General features: G+C 38.8%; 1 protein-coding gene across 34 annotated transcripts in view; it reads right to left on the bottom strand.

Annotated features, from left to right (window-relative positions):
- Positions 1-3,146: 3,146 nt before the first annotated feature.
- Positions 3,147-27,597, bottom strand: part of Nrxn3 (neurexin 3) — a 1,637,399-nt gene continuing 1,612,948 nt past the window's right edge. For 13 of the 34 annotated variants that reach the window (XM_052738661.1, XM_052738662.1, XM_052738676.1 and 10 more), the window contains one exon: positions 3,147-7,060. In XM_052738661.1, coding sequence (XP_052594621.1) covers positions 6,759-7,060 — 302 coding nt within the window. In that variant the 3' untranslated portion in view covers positions 3,147-6,758. Of the gene's footprint in view, positions 7,685-16,395; positions 16,666-27,597 lie in introns of those variants that run through there. The other 21 variants (XM_052738645.1, XM_052738654.1, XM_052738651.1 and 18 more) reach the window with 3 other exon arrangements.

Here is a 27,597-nt window from a genome sequence, read left to right as displayed (position 1 = left end):
TACAACTTCCTCACCTTCTGTCGTTTCACAAATATGGCAGCTTCTGCTTGCTGTCTCCTTATTTCTGTGGCAGAAGGTCCTCTTTTCTTCAAAAATAGTCCCTGATCTGGAACGTTGATTCCTCCACTCACCTTTTAGGCTTACTTAGGATGGATTTATTATGATCTTATTCAAATATGCTTATGTCTTCTATGCTCAGTGACATATGGGCCCTTGACCAGAACTCCCCATGATAGTCTACCATTTCTCTCTTCTTTTCTATTGACAAGATTCTAAATCCTTATTGGTCATATATGTTTGCTGATGTGTTTTTTATAGCCTACCTGCCGTTGACATTTTAAGTTTGATCTATCATTAGTGTTTAGCTTTTGACAAGCCTACAGCCCTTTTTAATTCTCCAAAGTCTTCCTATATGTCATCATTCCTGTAAGTAACATCTTCTGAATACTCAGGATTTCATCTGTACTTTTTGACAGCTGAGTTGTATTCATTGAAGTGTAAGAACTTGGGCATTCTTACTATATTAATCTCTTTACCATCCCAAATTACAGTTGCAATAATTATTTAGAAAACATTTAATAAATAAATAAATTATCAACCTGATGTCTGCATAATAGTTTGAGTTTGCTGGATCAAGTACAGGATTTGGATATTTTTGGAGCCAGGTCAAACTCTAGGAGTAAAAATGTATCTAGGCCTATATGAGAAACAAAGGGGTTAAAACCCTAGTTGCTATTTTCTCTCTACAATGAAACAAAGTAACAATAGGCCATAATGGATTGTTTGTCATGGGGCAAAGTGTTCAAAAATTGTTTGTTGAAATATTAAAAGAATGAATGCCAAAAAAATGGTCCATGGTATGTATAGTATGTAGTAAGAATTAGAGAGTTCACAAGAAGAAACATAATATAGAATTTCAAGGCATCTCCAAAGCAGTAGTTCTCAACTTTGTGGGTCATGATCCCCTGGGGATTAAACAACCCTTTCACAGGGGTTGCCTAAGACCATCTGCATAGCAGATATTTACATGATGATTTATAACAGTATCAAAATTACAGTTATGAAGTAGCAATAAAAAGAATTTTATGGTTGGGGGTGTCACCACAACATGAGGAGCTGTGTTAAGGGGTCACAGCATTAGGAAGGTTGAGAACCACTGATCTAAAGCAATGGTTAGCCTATAAATTTTGAGGACTAGATGGCCCTTTGGAGCACAGAACACATCACATGTAAGCCTTGCTTATAGATTGTGCACCTAAGATGCTGACTAAAGGGGGTTTCAGAGAGCTGTGTACAGACTTGGTGGAAGACTCAAAAAGTTATCAAAGAGTCAACAACAACAATATATATATATATATATATATATATGCAGGACCCATAGGAAGGTGACCACTGAACTTTGCAAGACAAAATGTTCCTTCTGGTTCCTGATTCACAGAAGAAACAGCCAGACATTCTACAGGACACAGAGAGAAATGACTGAGAGACTCTAGGCCTATGGACTAAAGATGGATATCCCAACATTACAGAAGAACTTTGGGTGACGTCCAGGCAGGCAGCTGTCTCTGTCATTCTAGATGTTTGAAAGTTGCTTACAATGCACTTTCTGTTTACTTAGGTAATACTATATCCTTCTGAGGTTTTTGATGTAGTTGAAGACTAGATAGTTAAAATTTTCCTTAGTTATGATAAGAGATAAGTTAGATACAAAACCTTAGACTCACAAATAAAGGATAAATAGAATATTTTCTTTGAATTTGCCAAATACAAAGAAACTAGATATTGTAACTATAATTCTTGCTTGATAACTGTTTTATTACATGTAATTTTACTATGTTAAAGTTAAAACCTTCCTTTTGGAAAAAAAAAGAAAAGGGAAAGTGCTGTGGATGTCTTTCTGTATCCTGTGAATATATGTTGCTCTGATTGGTTGATAAATAAAATGCTGATTGGCCAGTAGCCAGGCAGGAAGTATAGGCGGGATAAGCAGACAAGGGGAATTTGGGGAAGAGGAAGGCTGAGTCAGGAGACACCAGCCTGCTGTTCAGGGAGCAGCATGTAATGGCACACAGGTAAAGCCACAGAACACGTGGCAACATATAGATTTACAGAAATGGGCTGAGTTTAAATGTAAGAGCTAGTCAGTGGTAGTCCTGAGCTAATGGCCGAGCAGTTTTAATTAATACAAGCCTCTGTGTGTTTATTTGGGTCTGAGCAGCTGCAGGACCATGAGGATGCAGGAACCGGGTGGGCACAGGAAAACTTTCAGCTACAGTTTTGGATCCTTTTTTTTTTCTGTGATAATAACTGGATTGATTTTTTTAATAACTAGACACTATGATTTAAGGGCTATGGGTCAGGAATTGAACTCAGGACTTGTATCCACATTAGGTCATTTAACTCTATAGCAAAACAAAGGGGTGTGTGGGTATATTTATACTTTCCCAGAAGATGTGAGACTACTCAAAGTGTCACAGCTGACAGAAAGTAGGCCCTGGATTGAGGGCCAGAATTGGAACTAAGCCTTGTTCCCAAACCCAGTGACAAATTTAAGCTCACTGAAAGGGGCAGTTCCATGTCAACTCCCTCATTGAAAGACAATGGAATATTGTTTCTGTGAATGCACTTTGACCAATGTTCCCAGCAAACGCCATTTCTTCATGGGATCTGTGAGGGGGGTGGGGAGGGGAACATAATACCTTCTGTCTGAAAACTTCACTGCAAGATTAATCCACAAATTGTTAACTTTAACATTTTCCCCCAAATTTTCCTTACTTTGTTAAACCAGACATCTAGACATTTGTTTAAAATGTGACAGTCAGACTGTGTTACTAAATGTCAGTGATATGTTTGCTAGTTGGGACTGCTCTTCTCATTTACACCTAGTAAGCCTTGAACTGACTTGGCTGTGCCATTTGATAATTACTGAAGAAATTATTTTGTTGTGTATCATTTGTGGTATAGAATATCCAAGGAGAGAAGGAAATTATGACATAAAGAATAATCAAATAATCAAATAATTAAATAATAACAGGAAAGATGCTAATATGAAGAATTTTCTCTATGTTGAGCACAGGTAAAGATCTTTATGTTATTTTAGATTTTTTTTTTTATACCTGAATATCACATACTGCATAATTACGTCATTGAGTTTTAATGCTTTTATTTATTATTTATTTATTTATTTTTACAGAAGACACATCTCAGAGCGTCTGTGAAATTGAGCCTTGTGTACACAGTAGTCTATTTGGGACACCAACCAACTCCACTTAAACTTAGAGGCCATGTGTTGTCCATTGACTTCCAGGCAAGCACAATGTGACTGTTAACATGGTTTTAAAGGTATTAGCCAAGTTTCCCTTAAGCTATTTGTGGTTTTGTTCCTTCATCTTTAAAGTTGATTAAACAGATTACATAGATCAAAGCTGCAGAGCACCTGGCACATCATGGACATTGATGAATCATTTCTTTATTAAGTAAATTATCTGAGCTAATAACTATAAAGGAAGGACTTCATATAATTTGGCACCGCTAAGCCCGATTTCATCTCATCCTCAAGATAGTCAACAGTATAACTATCACACTAATGAATACTGAAGGCTCATAATGGTATCTTCTTAAACATGATTGAGGACAACTATTTTGTTTAACATAAATTTGGAGGTCATGGTGAAAAGCAGGGTATAGCATTGACAACCTAGTTGTCAGGTAAAGTTTGTGTCTAGAGCTCCATACATATGAGAAAAGTACAAGCCATATTGAGTAAATGAAGAATCTGATGGATGGAAACTGTAGGAAGAAACTATAATAATTCAAAAACTCATTCATTTAGAATTTGGTGAGTTTTTTGCTTTTTTTTCCCTCTATGGTGGGAAGCTTAGAAAGAAAGATATCTGAACTTTTCTGTTTAAGTTTATGTCTGAATATAATTCTTGAATACTGTTCAAAGTTTGTTGACTTATGGAAAACACTTAAAGATACCAACCATTTTTGATGACACAGCATCCAGCAATCTTTTTCGGAACACAGTGCCTCTGCCATCTTACCTTCTGGAACACAGCTTCTCCACCTCTTTGTCCATTATAGTAATCTAAACACAAAGTTCTCAGGTAGAGTGAAGATAACGTATCTCATACATACACCCCTTGGGTCATTCTGTAACTAGTAAGTGGTCAGAACACATGAAAGCGGTTCTAGCTTGCTTGATGATTAATAAAAAAGGACCTATTTAGCTGTGTGCAAGATCTTTTACCAAAGCTAAGAAAATGAAATTGCATCATAACACAAGGTTTTTGGGAAGAACATTTTATTGCTAAGCATATCCTTGAACGAAAAAGCAAATGGGAAATAAAAGTGAAAAGGAAAAAGAAAAAGCAGGAACATCACAACATCGTGAAAGAAATTCCTTTAGGGTCTGCAAGGAAAACAACAGGAAAACGATGAAAGCTTACATACAGAATGCACAAGTTCCCATAAAATTGTCCAAATAGAAACGTACACTAAAAGGAACATAACAGATGAGTATTTACTCAGGTTTTTAAAAATATATAAAGAAAGAAAGAAAGCAGGAGATCAGTTGATAAGACCTCAAGACTCCAAGAACAGCAATCCGTCACAAACATCGAGATATAATCAACTTCATATAGGCTGGGTCATTGATCTACAATCGTGCTTTGACATCTTTTTATAGTCCTATCTTTTTAATGACAACAAAACAAAATGAGAACTCTTAACACATTGAAATCTCAGATAAGGAGGAACATCTCTTTCCATACACATCAGTAAAGGCTACCATTGTTTTAGACTGTGCCTTCTGCCCCGTGTCGTTAAGATTTTTTTTTCAAAGTCAAATATTCATGCAACTTACAAAGACCAGCAAGAGTAGATTTCTAAATCTAAACAGCTGATTGGTTTTCATCTGTACAAAAGAAATTGTATATGTCTGCCCCTCCAGAGGACACACTTCACCTTTATGAGAATATGTGTCTTCTTTTATCTTCTCGCTTTTTGAATGGCTATGACCACAAAACCAGTTTATTATTACTCTGTACATTGTTTCCTCTTTATAAAAAGGAGACAGAATGGGATACAAAGCAAACGAACAGAGAGAAAGGAAATAACAGTTCTTAAAGCGGTATATACATACGTGACTTAAGGAATTATACCAGCAAAAATGTAGTAAAATATGTAAACAAAATCTGAGAAGTTTTTGTTGTTGTTGTTTAAATTCTCTTTGACACAGTGAACTGTGACAAAAACGAAAACTCACACTTTCTTCACATTTTAAGGTTTACTTTTTTGTTGTTTTGTTATTTTTCTTTTAAAATAACATTCTCATTCCACTTCAAGACTTTAACAGATTTCTGTGTCAGTCATCCCATCAAACATACCATGATAAATATATCTGTATATATATATTTATTTATATATATTATACTATTAAATTCCTTTTTGTGTGTGTCACAGCAGCTTTATTCATTTATTTATCTGTTTTTAAAAAAGATGGGTGAAGGGAGACATGGGGAGATGGAAAGAGATTTATTCACACCAGGCTACAAAATTAAACCACTATGAAAACCATTAGCATGTTGGGGGTGGGGAAAGAACTAGGATTTTCACACTTAGCCATGACAAGGCTTGTGTGAGCATTTGTGGTTGTGTTACAAGTTGGGAACTCCCTTGCAGTCTGTTGAAATAGACCTTAGTATTGTCTTTTCTATTTTTTTCTTTATTTGCATGCATTTCTATCAATTACAGATCCAGTCCACCCCCCTGCCCTTCCCTTAGAAAGGCTCTACTACAATTTGTGGGGCTTATCTTTCCCCTTTCACACAATTTGGGTTGATGGACAGGGACAATATTTGTTAAGTGAAACCAATAGCTCTGAGAAAACCAGCCCCAAACCCATCCATTCTAGGTTTGAGTGGCACACATTGGAATTAGATCTTGGGGACCCACTTCTCAAATAGATTATCATCCACCACATGGGTTCATCAAAGCATTAGGAAACAAACAATAGATTCTAGAGATACCACAACCTGCTACGTGGAGTGAATGCCATGGTAGCTTTTGAGTTCATATGGCAAGAGTCTCATACATTTTGTTTTCTGAGTATTTTTTTTTTCTCTTCTTCTTATGTGCAGTCATTGTCAAAAAAATAAATGAAAACCCAAAAGCCATTTTCCCCTCAGATCTTGAAAAGTTACACTCACACTGGCCAGAACTAGACAAAGGTATTTCTGGGTTTTTTGTATTGTCTTGTTTTTGATTTTTTTAAAGCATTTTTCTTTTCTCATTTTTTTTTGTGTTTTCTTTTTACATAATTAAACAAACAAACAAAAAATAACCCAACATTGTTACAGTTAAGATTCACAAACATCATTACAGACTCACTTGCAGCTATGGAACAAGTAAGCCACATAGTCTTCTACCCCTTTCAAAAGGTCCTGGAGAGAAGGAAGCTTCCAAAGCCGCGTGGAGTCATGGGCTTGCTCCAGGGTGCTAAATGTGTGCTTTATTATACAGCAGGGCAGAGAGAACTTTCTGTCTCCGGGCCATGGCTGCAACCTTGCAGCATGGCTGAACTTTATAGAGAGATACACCATCGTATGTGTCCTTTTAAAAATGGCTTTCCCCACCATAGTCGTGGTATACCCCGTCTTACAGAACACATCCATCAAGTTAAATCTCCTTCTCAAAGTACTCGGGTGTGTGTATATAAATAATTGTTTTAAATTCACATACGATAGGTGTTATGTTTACACATAATACTCCTTGTCCTTGTTTTTCTGTTTCTTATGGCCGCTCTTGGAGCTGGCTTGCTTCTCCTTCATGAGCGTGCCGTTGCTCTGGGCCGAGTTGCTGATGTAGTTCCTCGTCTCATCCACTTGATAGGACCCCTCGTCCCTGTTCCTGTACTTGTACATGGCATACAGGAGGATCAAGATGCAGAGGGCGGCAGCAGCCACAATGCCGACGACCATCCCTGTTGTACTGCTGGACTCCCGGATCACCTCTGAGGCCCCCGGAACCCGTCTGATTCCTGGCTCCGTGGGGTTTGCTGTGGGCACATTACGGAACATGGGGGAAGTAATTAGTGGGCTCTTCAGTTTGGTGCTGTCTAGCTCATAGGCAGTGGGCAACGGAAGCAAGACTATATCAGGCTGGGGTTTGAGATCACGGTTATTCATTTTGCCAGCTGGCAATTTGGGCACCATCCCAGACGAGGAGGACGCTGTGAAGCGGATCAGCTCAGGGGACAAAGATGTGGTTGTAGTTCTACTAGTTTCCGAGACTTTGTTAGGTCTAAAGTCCTTGGATTCCCACTTGGGCGCATGTGCTTTGTAGCCACCTTCGAAGATTGAAGTGGAAAGACTCTTATCTGTTACCAAGGAGAAGGTGGTGTAAAAATCTTCATCATCAGTAGGGGGCAGGTTAGAGTCAAAGGTTTCCCCTGAGCCATACCCAGATATCACCAAGCCATCATCATCACAACCATCGCTGCCTTGGTCCGACAAGCAAGGTAACCCCGCCTCAGAGGTCATGGACAGGGAATCTTTGGTGGTCTCAATAATGGTGAGGAGGGGGCGGACGGTAGGGGGGAGTGTAATGGAGGGTACACGTGTAGCGATAGGAGGGGTAGCTAAAGGGTCTTCTACCAGAAGAGGAATAACTAATTCACCTCCTGGGATTGAAAAGAAAAAGAAAGACATAATTAGTACAAGCATAAGCACAGTTCATAGCCACTCTAATGAATGCAGGGTAGAGGTGATGCCTCTGAAATTTCTATAAAATGACCTGGATCTGCATATGGGTATTTTCTGGCTATTGCCTTATTATTCCAGACTGATATAAAATCAGTTATACGCCTCTGCACACCCCAAATTTGGAACCTTTAAATAAGCGTCTTAGTTTTAAAGATACTCTCAAGTGATTTGTTGTGGCAAAATTCAAACAGGCTGGTTCCAGGATCTGCTGGTGAGATGACTTCCAGTTAATTACGTTCTTCGAAATACTACCCAGACTTCATGTGTGGGTGCATACACATATACAGTGAGTTTTATTTATGGGTGTATCAACCAACACGCTTGCAACATTTCTTTAATGCTTTCATGATTTCTACGTACTATCTTTCCTGAGCACGAAAACCACCTGTTTCCATATTACTGAGACAAAGTTCTCAAGGTTAAAGAGCTCAAAAAGTTTCCCATCAGCTAAGGGAAGGACAAACAGCAGGTTTACATGCTCATCTGACAGACACATTTTGACTATGATTCCCTAGAAAATTCCCTTGACCCTTAAAATGGCAACTTGCCTTGCATTAGCATAAGATGTGTCTACCCAAGGCTTTTATGTTATATGAAATGTATGCTGAGCTGGAAGCTCCATTTTAAAAATACTTAACCTAGATATCCATGACTGGCTGGAAACTTAAGTTTGGGTTGAGAAAAGTTGACTTAGCAAAGTGAGCGTTGAAATCGTTGATTCTTTACTAGAGGGACAAAAATTTTCTAGTTTACTGGGAGAGCTTTATTATTACATCATTATTAAACACTGGTCACAAAAACACAGTGTCTTGTAGATCACAGATGCAACAAATATTCTGCCAAGGAAGTTGTTCATTTTACTGTAAGGCTGACGTTTTCCTTCTATGTCAACAAAGCAAAGTCTCTTTAGCATCTCTTTTGAATTGGAGAGGATGAATCTCTCAGGAAGTCACAGCTCACATCCCCTCACTGCATTTATTCTGGGAAAATATATTTTAGCCACAACTTAACATTGTTTTTCAACCATAGATTCTTTTCAAATCCTGGAGAGAGACAGGATGAGACAGGTTTCAGGTGGAATATCTTTTAGTAACTCTGGTTTCTTGGATGGGGAGAAGCTGAAACAGGACATTCAACCATAAGCAACCCATAGAGCAAGAGATTCTCTATTTTTATCTACTTTAGAGGAGAGGCTGTGAGCTGAGGTAGAGTCTTTGGGCTTAAGAGTGAGTGGTATCTGGATTTAGAAGGTTAGGGAAGGTAATAGGTAGGATATGTGGTATGTCTGTTTCCCCTCAACAGGAGCAGTATCTGTGATCTAACAAAAATGGCTGACAGGAATGACATAATTTCCCTCTCCAGTTAGGAAGTAGAGACAATGGCACAATACTGTCAAAGGCTCTTTCTGAACTGGATTTAATGCTCTTGTATGTGCTGCTGTTGGTATTTTCCCCGAGATAGGATGGCTAGTATTTGAGCACCTGCTAATAAATACGTCCATTGTTCAAGTAACCTCCTCTATCAGTGACAAAGCCAGGCTGGGATTTGCAGCAGATTCAATACTGCACGGTTCTAGGGACATTCCAGAGAATCAAACCTTCAAGTGTACAGTCTGCCAAGATTCTTCCTATACAGATCCATTCCTAGAACTCTTTCATCCAGCATCCCACACCACGTATCTTTAAACACCAACTGTGTTTCAGAAATACTGCATTTATGCCATCCAGGTTCCAGGTATGTTAAAAAGGAGACATGGTAGCAAACACAGCAAAAGCCATGGCTGCCTTCCTACCTAACCCAAAATTGTGTTACCCAAAAGAGGACAGTTGGTCAGGGAGATGCTCATATGAGTTCTGAGAAGCACTCAGAAGGGGAAGGACAACAGAAAGCTCTATGACTATTTCTCACCTGAACAGATGTTATTTTATGAAGGGAAAGATGTAAAGCAAGCATCTTCCTCAAGAACCTCAAGATGGTCTGTGGTCTGGAGACTCAGCCCGAGTTTCTATTGTAATGGCCAGAGTTTGAACTGATTGAGCAAAATGATCTTTGCAGGGTTTTCAGAGCTCTGGGTTTGCTTTGCTGGACCAGCATGCCTATTTTTTTTTTTTTTTTTTTTTTACATTGTGAACATATATAATTCATATACCTTGCGACTTAGTTAATACATAATTTACACACTTTTGCTAGTTTTTATAAATGGAATTTGGAGCGCAATTCCCTAAAGGTAAGCTAGCCCAAAGAACTAATCCTGCGCGAACTGTTTTTCTTATATTGCTAGTAGTGAGGAGAGGGGTGTGTGCTTCAGTCAAGGTAATCTGGGCAGGGAGCAGTGTTTGGATGAAGGCTCACAAGCAAGGGAAAGAAGGGTAACTTTACTTTCCAGAGGAGAATGAGACAGGGTTTTGTGAATTTGTTCTCTCTCTCTCTCTCTCTCTCTCTCTCTCTCTCTCTCTCTCTCTCTCTCTCTGTCTCTCTGTCTCTGTGTGTGTGTGTGTGTGTGTGTGTGTGTGTGTGTGTGTGTGTGTGTATGTGAGAATGTAGGCATACGTATACCACAGCCTGTGTGTTGCAGTTAGAGGAAAAATTTTTAGAAATTGTTCTGGATTTCTGCATTTTTTTTTTGTTTGTTTTGTTTTTCGAGACAGGGTTTCTCTGTGTAGCTTTGCGCCTTTTCCTGGATCTCACTCTGTAGACCAGGCTGGCCTTGAACTCACAGAGATCCGCCTGGCTCTGCCTCCCGAGTGCTGGGATTAAAGGCGTGCGCCACCACCGCCCGGCTGATTTCTGCATTTTTAAGGCAGAGTTTCTTCCTTTTTTTGTGTGGTTGTTGCTGTGTGTGTACTCTAGGTTTGTTGGTCCTCCAGCTTCCAGGTGATTGATTCTCCTGTCCAATCTCCACTTTCGGCAGTACAAAGATGGCAATGCAAGACACCAGCTTTGTACTTTTGTGGGTTTTGGGGTCAGGCTTGTGGACCTACTGCCACATGGAGAGCCTTTGGTTCCCTGTCCCAGTTAACTAGAACAGAGTTTCAGTGTATGGCTTAATTACCAACCTAAAGACTGAGTACTATGTTCCTTATGTCTGTAACAGAATTATACCTCTCAAGTAAAGGAGGAAACTGGATTGAGGAGGAAGAATATCTGACTTGTTGGGAAGCAATTCATTTAAGTATAAATGCAAATTCCTGGCCCTTCATGTGAGATCAAGATCTCCATCTTCATGATTACAAGAGAGCATTCATTTGTTATTTTACTGAACCATCTGTCACACCTACCTGGGACTTAAATTTGACTTGTTTGTTTTCTCTTTAACCCTTGCTAAAGTTTCACAGTGTTGTTTAAAATCCACAAAACCTGTTCACTTTGCAGTTGAACCAATCCATTCCCCTTTGCTGTTCTCTCATTCAACAGCCCAGCAAGCATCTAGGATTTCAAAATCAAGTCAAAATCCACCTTTTCCCAGAGTGGTACAGACAGAAGGTTCTAAGGCTTGCTAACTTATAGTTTCTAACAGGCTGGTGAAGGGAGGGCAATTTCTTTTTAAAATAAAAGGATGGGTATTGCATCCAAGTAAGATAACGAAAACTTTTCAAAACCATCCAACCATTGTTTTTGTTGCTAATCCTGATGGTCATGATAAGACATTAGAAAGGATGCCCTCTGCCAGGAAAATTTGAAGCCAATATTCTGATTTCTATTCACTTCAGATTGTAGAAGCTTTTACAGTCTTCTCTCTTGGCCTTGCCAGGAATTAGAAGACTGCCTGGAGTTAGAAATAAACCTGCTTGGCATGGGAGGACCATTGTTACAATTGGGAATTATAACAGAATAGGAGAAAACCTTCAAGTAACTGCGGACATGAGAACTACCTGGACTAGATACATGAGTTGGGTATATAATTGAGTATATAATGAGGTGGGTATACAATTACTTACTTAATAACATATTTATTTAGTGTATGGGAGTATGTGTGTGTAATTGTCATGGGTAGTATATATTCATGTATGCGCAGGGGTATGAGCATCTGTACATAAGTACAGTTGTCCTCTATAACTGTCTGGGATTATTTCTCTGAGGAGAAATAATTTCCCTGAAACTGGAGCTCATGTTTCCCTACTAGGCTGACAGCCACCAAGCCCCAGAGATCCTCCTGTCTCAGCTCTCCATAGTGCTGCCGTTATAGGCACACGCATGGGACCTTATCCAGTTTGTATAAAGTTTTGGCATCTGAACTTGGCTCCTAATCGTCACACAGCAAGAACTTATAAGAACTGACCCATCTCTCTAGCTTTGCAATCAATTTTAATATGAAATTTTGTCTTTAGGAATTGAGATGAATATAGTGTATACTCAGTCCTCTGTATTTATGGGCTCCTAAGTCAAGGATTCAAGTGACTGCAGATAGAAAATGCACCCCCCAAGAAGTGTCTAACAATTCTTTGCACAGAATGAACATTGCATTTGCTATTAGAACAAATCCAGAAAAGATTCAAAGACCAAGGAAGCTATGAATGGGCTCTATGCAAATTATGTCTCTTGTTTTGTTTTGAACATTGGATCTAGATATGTTCCCCAAGTTGCTCTCAAACTTCTGGGCTCAAGCAAAAGCCTCTGCCTTCTAAGCAGCCAGGATAATAGTCATATACTAACATACCTGGCTGATTATACTCTTTTATATAAGGGGCTGTCTTTGTTTCCTTCCCTGTTGCTGTGATAAAGTATTCTGACAAAAGCAATTTAGAGGAGGAAGTGATGGTTTTGGCTCAGAGTTCAAGGTTATAGCCTATCCTGGAGGTATAGGCTAGCCACATGGCAGCAGGCAAAAGCACTTGGTTCAGAAGCCTGATTCCACAACAGGCAGGAGCTTCAGGGAACTGGACGCACTGCATTTGTCATCAGTAAAAGTTAGTGTTTGTGTTCACTTCACTTTCTTCTTTTTTATATAATCCAAGATCCTGCCCCAGAGAATGATAATACCCACCGTGAACCAGCCTTTCTATATCAACCCAATGAAAATAATCTCTTACAAGTATTCCTAGAAGCCTGTCTCCCAGGGACTTAAATACACACAGATGTTGGTATCAGAGAGGTGTCCAGAACGAATCTTCCATGTTAACTGATCCAAGGGCACAGTTCATACGAGGTGATGGGTCAGGAGATGTATTTCTTAGGAGTGATGGAATAGCTAATAATACGCCCTTCTGTCACAAAGGCGAAACAATGATCAACTGTGTATCTAAGCTTAGAAAAGTGTTCACACAATCAGTGAGTCTAAAACTAACAGACAGAGACATGAAACCTGGGATACATCAAAATCCTAGTTTTATATGCCATTTCTAGAACTTTCCTTTGGTTTAGAGTAAGAACTATCTGTGTTCTTTAATGTTAGCATTTTAAAATCAGGAATATACACTTTTTTTTTTGACAAAGCTGTGCTTTTCCTTAAACTAGAGAGCTCACTAGGGATATAAAAGGTCTATTTTGGCCCTGAAGGCTGCCCTGCTTTTTTGCTCTATGAGTGTATTTATAGATATATAATTCATGCCTCTAGGGCTGATATCTAGCAAAGGGTCTGTCTGCCATCGCAAAAGAGGGTGTATTAAAAATTCAGTAGAACTCTTCTGAACTGTGAGGATGTTGTCAGTGATGGTGAATGTAGTGGGTCACCAAGAAAGAAAAAAAACAACAACATGAAGTTTCAATGTGGCTCCAGCCTTTGTGTCTCTGGAGACAACTGACTCTGAGAGGTCACAAAAATACAAAAACAATGATGCTAAGCAGAGAGTCTCTAGAGAGGACTCCATGCTCCAATTGCTGGAATTCTGTTATGTCTGTTTGGGCTCTTTGCTTTATCTCTGATTTGCATTATTCTAATTCACTCCCTACATAAAGACACTCATTTACATATTTCATGTCATAGGAGTGAATACTTCAACACACAGAGATGCTGAAGCTTTTAACCATTAAATGGCTCTACATTGATGATCTTCAGACAAAAATAACCCAAAACAAACAAATAAACAAAAAATGTATCTGGAAAAACATAACCAGTATTTGGTGGAGAAAATATCATTAAAACTCCAGTGTCTCAACGGAGCATGATTTATATTTAACATGATGAAATTCTTTAAGTAATCCCACCTCTAAAAAATAGCAAATGGTTTATCTGGAAAGAGTTTAATTCTTTCCTTCTCCTCCTCCTCCTCCTCCTCCTCCTCCTCCTCCTCCTCCTCCTCCTCCGCCTCCTCCTCCTCCTTCTTCCTTTTCTTCTTCTTTTTCACTTTTACATATGCCCAAGAAAGATAAGCTACAGTTGTTTGATATAATTATGCATAGTAAACAAGGGAATGGCTGGTGAAGTTTTCATTTGCTTATTACTTAAGAGCTTTTATTTTGAAGTCAGTCTGCCTAGACTCTTGCTAGCATTGGAACTACACTCATGAGCCACATGACTTGGTTTCCTTTCTTCAACTCCAATGAAAATGGGAATAATAACAGAGCCTACTACAAGCCACCACACACTGAGTATTTACTATAGTGACTACTGCCACTCAGAAAGGCTTCTACTAGTTTTGTTAATATCTTTGATCTATAAACACTCCAATCGTAGATCAGTTTCTCTGTCATTTTTAATGCAGTGGTTTTATATTCAGAGATATAACTACATGGGGTTCTACAGGAAATTTTAAATGCAGACATTATAGAAACATTCATAATAATTTGAAGACCTTGTATTTGGAAATAAATGATTAGCCTCTAAAAAAATGGATGGCTTGCTTCTTCAACAAAGTAAAAGCTTTTAATATAATTTGGTATATTAACACCCCTTTTAGGAAATTCTAGTTTTTAAACCTGAAATACTATTCAACATGTCAAGCAGCACAAAATCACTTAAACTGAGGTGAAAAGAGCCCATTCATTGAAGTTGCCAGACTGGAAATACATCTTTTGTTCACCACTCAGTTTGATATTTCTTATAGCAGTTCCAGATAACACTCATATCTAGGATTAAAGTTGCAACAAGTGACTTCTTCATTACAAAGATTGAGTGGTGCTTCTCACCAGCTCTGCACTTCTGGGGTGCAGTTGTTGCACTGGTCCAAAACAACCCCAAGGTTGAGGCATTTTCTCACTCCAGAGTCACACAACAGTGATACTTACCCACATCCTTTCTAAATAATAGCTGAAATATGAAAACCACCCTGTGTCTTCCTGAAACAATCATAAGCTCCCTAGGAAGCTTACCTGTTTAAATCCTTCGTGATGAATACGAAGGGGGCGGGGGAGTGGGAAAGGAGACAAAGGAGAGGAAAGGTAAAGAGGAGAGGAGAAGGGAGAGGGGATGCTTGAGCCTTCTCTCTATGTGTGCATGATGCAATGTGTTTTGGCCAGGAGTTGGTTGTATACTTTAGAAGGCATCAATATCATAGCAGAACATTGTAAACACCTGGGATTCTTGATGAGAAAAATTGATTTTGTAGCCTGCGGTGAAGATGATAGTGTAATCCTGGAGAACCATTCTACCATAGTCACTTGAGAGTACCTTATTTCCCCTTCGCTGAAAGAAAATAAAATAAAGGACTGATTTCTCTGAATATTGTCTAAGGAATTAAATTAAGGATGAATTACCAACTTGAGTTGGAACTAACTCAAGTCAGTTTTTTTTTTTTTTCTTCTTCTGGGGTATAGGCCTCCCATAGGCTGTAGCCAATTTTAACACCCCAATTTAGAATAACCAATCCTGGAAAGACTTTAAAGTTAGTGGTTAAAACTAAGTTCAGGCAGAGACTAGACTTCTTTAGGTGAGTAAGGACTAGGTATCTATCTTCTTTAACTAACAGTAGAATTCCTATTGGTTATTGGATGCAATTCAGCACAAATCAGAACAGTGAAAATTAAGCAAAAAGGCCCAAGTAAAATAAAATACTCAATATAGTTTTCAAAATCATAAAGTACAAAAATAAAATCAATGGCATTGCCAAAGTAAATCAAGCAGGATAGCAAAGGATACCAGCAAGGCATTCACAATATAAGAACACAAAGCAAAGGAAAATAAAAATACAGAAGCTGTTTTGGTTAAGGGAGAGAGAGAGAGAGAGAGAGAGAGAGAGAGAGAGAGAGAGAGAGAGAGAGAGAGAGACTATTTCGACATAGGCAAAATAATTGAAATTATAACAGAAAAGCATACCATATTAATTTATAGTCAACTTACATCAACAAATTGCCCGCATGTTTTTTGGCATGAAAGAAAAATTTACAAAAGAAAGTTGTGTAAGAATGCTCTCGGACAAATAGAATTGCCACATTCTTGTAACTTGCTTTTTGTTGTTGTTGTTGTTGTCATTTCTTAAAAAACTTTTGAGCAAAATGTCTAATTTTTCAAATATAATAATTTACAACAGAGGATGATACAGGGAGGCAACAACACATACATTCACACCACGTAACATGAAAAGAAAAAAAATCTGCACTTTAGCAATTTTTACTTTGGGGGGGGGACTAAGGAGGGCATTGATTTTAAATTTAAAATAATTCTGATTGCTATGATTGAAAATGAAAAAAAAATTTTATAATTTGTCTTTAAAAAAAATCTATGCATCTATAGGGTTTTGAATGAATTTCTTCATTGTAAGTTTTCAGATATATATTTAGTTTTTTATTATCTTTTTTGACAAATTTTAGATGTTCCTTAATTTGGGGGAATGGATGACAGCACATAAATTTTAACAATGCTAAAGAAAGGGGGAGTCTGGGAAGGGAGGATGCGGGAGAGGGGAGGGTCGTGTCTACGAGTGTACTACACAGGAGATGACGATGACGGGGGTGAGTGTGTAAGTGAGTCGCCATGTCCATGTAAGGGCGGCACGGAGTGATCTAGCTGCATTAGAGCTTCTGGCTGTAAGGAAGGGATGGGCAATATACAAAAACAAATGAGCCTACACATGCCCATCTATGGAAATCAAGAACAGAACTCTAACACTGACAATCTCACACACCCTAAGCTGCAACTTCTTCAACATGCAATTATTCCAAAATCATTACAGTTTCATCATAAGATTGTCAAATCATAAAAACACTTAAACTTTTTTTTTCTCCTACTCCAAACAGACAAAGTACATGAAATAATATTACTAATAAGATCAAAAGATTAAAAGCAAAATTAAGGAGACTAGAGTTATGCATTCCGGTTGAACAACTTCACCGGCAGCCACACAGCCCCATCTACAGCTGGGCGTTGAGAGATGCACAGAGGTGGTGAGAGGCAAGGCTGAGCAGACAGCCCATGCAGTACTAGGCTGCTAAAGACTCCTCTATACAGAAATGGTGTGTTCCAAATGGCATCATCCACTTTCCACAAGCCACCCATGATCTGTATTACTGTCAATGAGACTGGCTTATCTAAAAGATGTGGATGTGGGTTCTGCAGTTGAAGTTGTTCCATATTTAAAGAAAGAGAGGGGGAAAAAAAACTTCAGAAAACAATTCATAACGTTTTTTTCCTCATCATTTGGGATAAAACCAAGTCTAAAGATAAGATTTAGCAATTAAAAAGAAATACATTGATATATATATAGATATATATAATACAAAAACATTTAATTTCCAAACAAGAAGGGAGAAGATAACAAAAATAAAAGATTTTTTTTTTTTTTTTAAAGAGATGAACAACCAGATGCACACGCTGAGAAGGCACAGACAGAGCAGTCAGGGGACACAGCATTATATCCATATTGCTGGTTTTTATTTGTTTGTTTTAGATTTGGATAATTGATTCCCCTTTTTGTGACAGCCAAAATTGAAAACAAATTCAGATTTTTCTTTGAAAGTTGTATGTAGATTTTGTTTCTCTAAAAAAATAAAAAGGGCGTGCAGTCTGGATGTACGTCCTAAGGAGATGTTTAACAGAGAAAGCAGATATTTTCTATCACCCCTGAATGGTCGGGATATCAATCAAGTTAACACATGCTTAAAGTAAGTTGCATTTAGGGAAAATAGAAGAACAGAACAAAGAGCTGGGTTAGGTACAGAGGTCGGCAAGACAAAAACCAATTTGGGGTGGGAGAAAGGAACTGAGTTTTGTTTCATGCTTTTCCAGTAGGGGTGAAACACATCACAGGACTTCTGAATGTTAGGTGTAAGGTGTGTAGTGTGCGTGCATGTGTGTGTGTGTGTGTGTGTGTGTGTGTGTGTGTGTGTATTGTGTGTGTGTGTGAGTGTAGTGAAGCCTGTAGTGACAGGAATTGGAATAAAATGTAGTAGCTCCCAAGCTGTGTTTCTGGAGACTTGTCTGAGAAGGTGTGTTTCATAAGATGTACCAGGAGACAATAGGTAACATTATTTCATGAGTAGTCTTGTTGTTTTTGTTTTTGTTTTTGTTTCTTTTTAAACTGACAGAGTACGTGGTTTACAACAGGATGTTCAAATCATCCTAGTGAGTGAAAGAATAACTGATGTTCCTTTTAGTAATAATGTCAAAACTTTGCTCTGCTCCAAAGAAGACATCATCAGCATCAGTGTCTATAAACATCAATGATCAGGATGCATTATGCATAAGGAGATGGTGTCAGTTTTATGGAGACTAATTTAAGAGACAATACATTACACCTTATCTACACTGAGGGAAGTAGACAAGAGCATGTGAATGTCTTACATGTGTGTGCACATGTATTTGTGTGGCCTGTGTAGAAGCGTTGAGAGAAAGATACTACATAAAGGACATAAAGAAAGAGGAATTTAGAAATGGCCTCAGCCCCTACTGGAAGAGGTTACTAAAGTTATAATCATCATTATATCCCTGTGAGAACTTTAATGTTCAACCAAGGACTGGGAAACCCGGGTAGGCAAACCCCAAAGGCAAGACACTTGAGAGCGCTTGGTTCTGACAGCCAATTCCAACCACTTCAAAGAACCCCTTTGGGTGACTTTAATAAATCAAATGAATTTTGAAAATGAGGCCAACTTCTGCCCCCTATGAGACGCCCCTTTTATTATTTTATTTTAAACAGAATTGTAGTAATGTGTCCCCATGGGTCAGTCCGTACCAAGATTTTTAGTCTCTGGTTTAATAATGTTAATCATTATTTCCCGAACTTCACAAAGCGCAGCTGGAATATTTTAATGTGGAAGAAAGACAATCCCAATATTATAATAAAAGAAAAACCCTTGTTGTCATTTGGTTGAGCTTTTGACTAAGAAAGTTTTAGCAGTAAATTTTACTTTTTGAAAATATATTGGAAGTGCTAAGGTGACTGGTTATAAAGACATCAAATGACTTGCATAAGAATTCTTTTGGTAATATTCACATAGGCTAGTTTTGGTTTCACATCTGACTATTGAGAGCAGGAAACAAAGCTTGTCTAAGTGCAAAAGCTGAAGAATGAGATTCATCTGAGGCACTCAGATTCCAGGATAATGGGTGGTGCTTTCAGGAATATATCAGCAATTTGAGTGTCCTAAGGTTTCTGTGGAGTAATTTACCTATTTTAAAATTGCCTGTTTCAAAACTCTTACAAGTAGGACACCACTTTGTTTCCATAAATCACTGGTTTGGACAATTGAACATGCTAAAATTTAGGGTTGCCACTTTGTAAATAAAAAAAATATATCTATATACAGATATAGATATAGATATTAAATCCACGGAAGCCACAGTTTGAAATGAAGCCAACACAACTTGGATGTAGAGAGCACATCACTTTTTACAATATAAGTTAGTCATTCTTATTTAAATGCAAAACTGTTTTGACCTCTAATGGAATACACAAAATAAATTGTTCATAGTCATGCTCATAGTCACAGTCATGTTCACAGTTTCATTTTTATTGTTCATTATCTATCTACACTAGTTTTATATTTTCAACAAGTACATGTTATGTATTTATGGTTGTACTAAATGTTAATAATGTGTTTCAGTTATATTTGCCTTGGAGAACAAATAATATAGTAATTTGATTTAAATTGACATATTCTTATGCAATAATTTTTATCCCAGCATGTCCTAATAGCCCATCTAGATGTAAAAATATAATGCTTACAAAAAGTACTGTGTGATGGAGTTTCACAGGTCAGAGTTCATTGTGGAAAGCTCTGTTGAGATGAAGGCATATGTTTCTAAGCTATTGGATGGAGGTGGAGCTGGAGAAGCTGAAGGATATACTCAGGTAAGTTAGGTACAAGCCCCACCTACTTTGGGAGCAGGTTCTCCTTCTAGAAGACATGTCTTCTGTTAGGGTCCTGGAGAACTGTCACAAAAGACCACCATCCACATATGCAATCAACAAGAACATTTTTAGTCCAGCATGCTGGGGCCTGCCAAACCACACAAAGGCAAAATGGCAAAGACCCCTAAGAGGGACGTATGGGCCCCTTTTAAGCACAGCTAAGGGGAATTCCTAGAACAGTTAGGTCATTTTAGATAGGATTGGCGTAAGCAAGTGGCAATCATATTAGTATGTTCTAAGTGGCTAGGGCTAGTCAGGGGTTGATTAAGGCCACAGCTTTTCCAATTTTGACAAGCCTGGACAAATCCCAGGCTTTGTCCTTGAGCTGCTGTGGAGGCTGGATGGCCTAGTATGTGCTGGCTGTGGGGGTTGGATCAGTGGCCCATTCTTGGTGCATCCTATCGCCCTGGTCCCTGTTGTCAGGAGCACCAGTGATTAATTGCCCTTTGTTTGTGGTTCCTTCAGAAACTGCTTCTTGAGTCTCAGGAAACTGAAATTGAGGCCTGAACTCTGAGAGAAGACTGAGCAACCAGTTAAGGCATCTGCTCAGTCCTCTCATCTTCCACATGAGAAGATAAAGAACCAATAGCAAAGCTCAAATGAATGACGTTGCATTTCAGTAAGTATTTAATTTTCCCACTCATAATATTGGAGAGAGTTGAAGAGGGAGCCTGTCTCAAGAGTTTCACTGTAAGCATTAAAACTTATAGCTCAGGAGTTGAGAGATCACATATTTAAAAAAGATTTTCAAGATAGTTGCAGTAGACTTATAAAGAAAGCCTCCATGTCTATCCCTCCTATGAATATACAGATATATTATGGAATGATTGATTTTGGGTGTCTATAAGAAGGAGAGGATTCTTGTGTGTGAAACAACGACTCAATTCTGAACTACATTTTCACACAGAATGAAAATGTTGGCTTTACACAGATGTGGAATCCTAAGAATGTGAGTATGGTTTCAATCTTTGTCACAGTGTGAGCCTTTCTACACATTGACTTGTCATAACTTCGTCCCCAGGCACATCATGACAAAACTCTCTGTATACATGATACTTGTTTCTAAATAAAAATGCTTAGTATTTTATTTTTAATGCTGAACAAAAAAGCTTATGCATTATGTGTTCCTAGACTCAGTTTACATACTTGATTATAGTAGATGGGAAGAGAGAAAGACTAAATATTTGAGATAGAAAAGAGAGTGCAGACACCATCAAATCTAATGATTAGAACTGCATTTTAGGGCTAATGAGCTCATGTTCACTACACATTCATTTTCCTACTTAAGAGAGTAGATAAGAATGGACAAGGTATTACAGAACATGTTATTAGGTTCTAAAAATTGGTAAGATAGCAGCTAATGTTTAGATACAGCAGGAGGAGGATCTTAAAGTAAGAATTATATTCATCTATGTTTTAATGTGTGTCTTTGGGTTTATCCCATAGCCTCTATCCTTCTTATGACCATAATGTATCCTGAATAGATTTCTATTAACCCAGTGTTCTAGTAAACTTCATTTGTTTTCTTACATATTTCAGCTAGATCCTAAACAATTTGAAGGCAAAGATAATGTCTTCTCATTTACATTTATTTTCACTCCCAATAAAACAATAATTATTCAAATTCTTATTTGGATAATTTGAATTGCTTACCTCCTTGCCCTTACCCTAGCCTCCATAATTCCATAAAGGCACTGATGTTTGTATCACTGACATGCCTCAGTTTATGCTTTGGACCCTCATATAGAAAATAGAGACTGAGTCAAGAGACCTTAAAGATTAGCCTTAGCTGTACTGCAGAATATGTTATTAGACAGTAAACAAATTCCTTCATGCTGTTGAGTCTATTTCCTTATGTATGATGCAAAGATTATGGTGTCTGCTCAATTAGTCTACTTCACAGAATAGATTTGCACAAGTAATGAGATTCTCAGTGTGAAAGTTCTTATAAATTCTAAAGGACTTTGCATATGTTTCCTACCATTGTCTTCAAAGACTGGCAGCAGCAGGAGCATATAAAACAGAGGAAGCTGAGTCTCAGACAATCAAGATCAATGCTCTTTCCAATGTGATCCTTGGAATGTTTACTTCAGTAACAAACAAGTCTACCTCAATTTCAAACCCTGACTCTACAGACGATGACTCTTCCCAACCCTGTTTCTACCTCTTTTAGTAGCATTAACCTATTTTTGTGGGGTAGGGACAGGGTTCCTCTCTGTAACAGCCCTGGGTGCCATGGAACTCACTGTCCTGGCCTCGAACTCACAGAGATCTACCTGCCTCTGCCTCCCAAGTGCTGGGATTGAAGTTGTGGGTCACCATGCCAAGCAGCATTACCTTCTTAGTGCTTAATTCATTTATCTTTAAATGTTGAGTATATGATATTGACAGATGTAATTTTATAGTTACTTTACTATACTCTTAGAGGTTAGAAACAAGCTCTGGAGAGGTCGTATTTAGATATATCTCCATCAGAAATATATTTATTGTGTAGCAAGAGAATAGACCAGGAGGACTCTGGTCCTTTGTCTATCAATCTGTGCAGTCTGAGACCTGGTGTTATTAAAGACATAAAGAGAGATGAAATCAAAGAGGGAAATTTAACCACACCCTTCAGAAACAAATCCTGACCAATGCTGGAAATGTGAGATAAAACAAGAACATAAGAGAATGAAGGTTGGAGAAGTAGCTTAGTCTTGTTGTTTTTCTTCCAAAAGTGTTTAATACCAGTTAAGATGCACACATGAGAAAAACCCATTTAAAAATGACAAAGCATTCATTTTCTTTTTTTGCTATTGTTGTTTTGTTTTAGTGCTAATTGAGTATTAGTATATATGAGCTTTTTCTTCACCCAGGATAAATATGAGCTCCTTGATGCACAGGTTGACTTTTTTATGCTTCTGTTCTATTTTTAATCTGTTTAATATAGACATATTTAATATGTATTTTGCTGAACTGAAATGCAAAGGGAGAATGGCTTGCTAAGATTTAAAAGGGTGGGAGACAGCTGAAAATGCCCTTTCTTTGACACTGGTTTCTTTAATCAGGAAGCAAGATCCTCATAAAGCGAAAAACGGAGAAAAATCAAGTGAGAAGGGCCTCTAAGCTGGGAAGTTGGCCGCCTCTCTCTTCTCCCTGGTCTTGCTTCTGTGTGGATTTTAGGGTTTATGGATGCATATGGCTTATTAGTCCCTTCTAATAGCATTGTTGGTGAGATAAAATACCCATTTTATCAAGAGTTAAAAAAATCACCTTGTGCTAGTCAAAAACGAACGAATGAAAAGAAATGTTTTCTCTCTCCAGCTCTACTAGCACTGTCTGTCATTCTCTGGCCTGATCTTGTTCATCCAACCAACTCTTAGCCAGTCCTAGACTAGCCCTAATGCTTGTTCCCAATGAACTAACAGTGTTTGCTGTGGTGTGCTCCTGCCTCCTGATGTCTGCCTCACAACAGGCCCAGACGCAATATCTCTGAGGACAAGAGACAAAGAGCTCTGAGGCCAGGAGCCAAAGCAAATCCACTTCCCCTTAGGCTGGTCTTCTAAAGGATTTGGTCAGAGAGGTGAGAAAATAACTAACATAGTTAGGGTTTCTTAATTTTCCCAGTGATCCAGTCCAGCCCCTTAGCTTCACACATCATAGAAAAGGTGGTAATTTTTAATTTAAAACTCTGCTCAGAATTGCAACTTGCCATATCCACCTGCCTACCCGACATTTCAACTTTAACAACTAAGAGGCTCCTTGAAGCTCCAGATGACCTTTGGGGTTACACCTCTTAACCTTTCGTCTGCTTTTGAGGCCTGCGTGCCACCAAAGGAAGCCGGAGCGGGTGCCTAGAAGGCTGCAACCCAGCCTCTGGCTACGTTGTAGCTGGAGAGTTGGCCCCAGTGACATGGGGAGAGCTGGCCCAGGTGGCCTGGGCACAGGACAGATGTGACCCTAGCACTGGGAGAGCTGGTCCTCCCTGGCCCTCACAGGCTGCAATGTGGTACTGGTAGTGGCATGGGTGCAGGAAAGTTGGTCCAATGGTAGGGGCCCAGGAGAGCTGGTCCCGGTGGTGGGGGAATGGGAGAGCTGGCTCCGAAGTCATGGGTGCAGGAGAGCTGGTGCTGCCCCCTTGCCTGAATGAGGGATTCCTACAGAGGCCCAGGCTAACCAACTCAGCTACTACCCAGGTCCACATCCAGGGTTTTGAGTTGACCCACCTCACCCATCTACTCCATCTCTGACCTGCTAGAGTGAGTGAAGGAACCAGTTCGGCGGAACCCTAACCACAGGATCTCCATGACTAGGGCAGCAGAAGGATCTCTGAGAGGAGTTTTGGTAAAGGTCCAGTATTGATGGTGGACTAGAAGCCAGAGGCCTTGAATTAGACCAATGACTCATGACAACTAACATTTGTAAGTAGAGCTGTTTTGGCAAAACAGTCTAATGCAAGACACACCACAGCTCCCAATACCACTGTTACTAGTGAATATATGATGGACAGGCAGGTAAAGCGGAGGAGCGAAGTGAGTTTTGTTTTTTTCATTTTGTAGGGAGGCTACAAGGTGGAGGGCAGACAGGTTAGGACTGGGAAATGAATGGGATTGGGGTACATGATGTGAAATACCCAAAGAGTCAATAAAAAATTGTGTTAAAAATGCCCATGTTTCTTCAGTGTCACTCCTTCATCCCATGTAGTATAAGTGAACCTAATCCATTGTTTGGTTTCTATGATAACTTACTATTTCCACTTTTAAAAATTAAAGTTTACTTATTAATTTTTATGTGCATGGGTGTTTCGCCTCCACATATGCATCCAATATGTGCCTGATGTCCACAGAAGCCAGGAGGTGTCGGATCCCTGGGACTAGATGTAAATGCAGTTGTGAGTTGCTCTGTGGATGCTGGGAATTGAACCTAGGTCCTCTGGAAGGGCACCCAGTGCTCTTAACCACTGGGCCATCTCTCCAGCCCCATTTCCACTTTTAACTTCCTAAAGTACATTTCCCATATGGAGTTCCAGAGTGACCCTCAAAAATTATATCATTTATTGGGAATACTTTTGCACAGTAAAGAAAACAACAGATTAAAAAGACAACCCACCGACTGACAAAAATGAAAATCATATTTTTAAAGAGTTAATATGCTAGGGTTTGTAAAGGACTTACATGATTAGTAGTGTGAAGGCAAATATATCAATCTAAAAGTGGGTAAAGGACACGAATAAGCACTTCCTCCAAGCCGTAAAAATGTCCAACACACAAAATAAAGATGGTCAACGTTATTAATCATTAGTGAAAAGCAAATAAAAACCACCATATGATAGCACCTCACATGTGTTTTTAAAGAGATAGGAAAACTGGGGTCAGAGAGATGACTCCGTTAGGAAAGTGATCGTAGCACAAGCAAGAGGACCTGCCTTCAAATCCCGGCATCCGTGTAAAAAACTGTATGCCAGGTAAGACAACTACCTATAATCTCAGTACTGGGGTGGCAAAACCAGGGTGATTCCTGGCGCTTGTGGACAGAGCAGTGTAGTCAATCAGTGAGTTCCAAGTTCACAGAAAGCTCCTGACCCCCCAAAATAAGGTGAAGGGCTAAAACGACAGCTCAGCAATGAAGAGCCATTGTTGCTCTTGCAGAGGGCCCAAGCCTGATTCCTTGCACCCATATAAGGAGGCTCAAAACTGCCCGTGCCTCCACAGAACCCTCTTTTGGCCTCCACAAGCATCTTCATCCAGACGCATATACCCATTCTCTGTCTCTCTCTCACACACACATATACATGCAGTTTAAAAAAAATCTTTAGAGATTAAGGTAGTGGTTGAAGAAGACACTCAATGATGACCTCTAGCCTCCACATGCATTCGCATCCATCAACACATGTGCACACAAACACACAAAGGTATGAAATTAAAAAAAATAGGCTTTGAAGAGTTACAGTGAATGTAAATTGGTATAGCCATTATGGAAAACAGTATGAATGTTCCTAAGTAAATTAAAATATAATTAGTATATGTATGACCCAGAAATCCCTGCTTTGAGTATTTGCCCAAAAAAATGAATTCATCATTTAAAAAAAATTCCCAAGTTCACTGTTAAATTATTAACCATAGCTAAGATAGCAAAAACAATCTAAGTGTCTACTAACAGATACGTGGGTAAATAGTGTTATGATTATAGAATGGAATACTAGTCAACTGTAATATTGTGTGACCTGGCTTGTATGTAAAATACTTTCTTAAGAAAAAAAACAAATGAACCCAATATACAAGATAGAAGGTGAAGCAGTGGCTGTTAAGGGAGGAGAGCTAGGAAAGGAAATGAGACAATATAGACCAAAACAAACAAAGTAGCAGATATGTAGAATAAACAAATCTAGACGTCTCAGTTCAACAGGGGCACAATAGTTAATGATAATACATTATATTCTGGATCCTTGCTAAATGAATACAGTATACTTTCCCTTGTCACAGGTAGGTAGGGGGAAGGGAGGTAACTATGCAATAATAGATGTGAAGTCTATTTATGTGTGTGTGTGTATGTGCTATAAATTTGAATTATATATTTTTATATACAGCTTGTGAAAATATTGTATACATTAAGTATATCATATTGTGGTTTGAAAATATACATTATGAATTGGATTAAGTCACTTTCCTCCCTAAGAGTCTCACAAGCTTCTCCAAACACAAGCTGTATACCTTTATCCACCATGCAAGGTCTGTGAACACTGCTAGCTGCCTCCAGCCTCATTTTCCAGGGCTTCTGACCAATATGTCTCAGGCTCTGGACATAGTTTTTGCTTTCCTCTCAGGAAAAGATATGTCTTTGATCCATCCCTGACTGACCCTTTCAGTGACAGAGGTCTCTTGTGCACCTCATCTCCTCCTCTGAGACTTTGGGGACTTTGCTAGTAAAATGGTAGCCCACTTTTAATACCAGCACCTTGTATAGTCATCATCTTGTATAGAATTTATAAGCTAACCCTTTGCCCACTTATCTTTGTTCATTATTTCCCTACGGGAACACACGTTTTATGAGAGCAGAGACTTTGTATCCTTATGGACTCTTCCTAGTTCAGTCACAGGCGCATAGTATAACTCAGAAAATGATGGTGACCTGGGGAATGATACTTCCAGCAGCCTGAATATCCCTTTCCTAGGGAGACCATTGACTTTTATTGCAAAGCCTTTTGTAACTTCTAGCATGGTCTCTGTCCACACAAGGTAGTAAGTTGATGTTTTAAAAACAAATTATTGAGGCATTGCTATCTGTGTATTGTTTCTCTTCTCTAAGCCAGAAGGAACTTCCTTGAGTTCTGCTAACTGGACCTTCCCATCCACAGGTAGCTTAAAAATCCATCTGAAATATACAACACTTCATAGCTTCTCTTCAGTTTCATGAGCTGAGACAGGGGTGGGTAATAAAAGCTCAGGGTCTCCTTTGCAGCCAGATCATGCTGTGTTTTGCTCTTTCTCCCTTAGTGTAATTTGTAATATAAAGACATAATAACATAGTATGTAGATGTGGAGCTGTCTAACATTGATGATTTTTTCAGGCAATGGAAATTGTGGGCCAAACGAATTATTACTGGAGAAATGGTGATCAGGGTGGTGAAA

Source organism: Peromyscus californicus, unplaced genomic scaffold (assembly GCF_007827085.1).
Source record: "Peromyscus californicus insignis strain IS unplaced genomic scaffold, ASM782708v3 Scaffold_15__1_contigs__length_86483966, whole genome shotgun sequence".
In the NCBI taxonomy this organism is placed as follows: Eukaryota; Metazoa; Chordata; class Mammalia; order Rodentia; family Cricetidae; genus Peromyscus; species Peromyscus californicus.
Note: the sequence above shows the minus strand (reverse complement) of the source record. Positions and strands in the feature narration are given on the sequence as shown.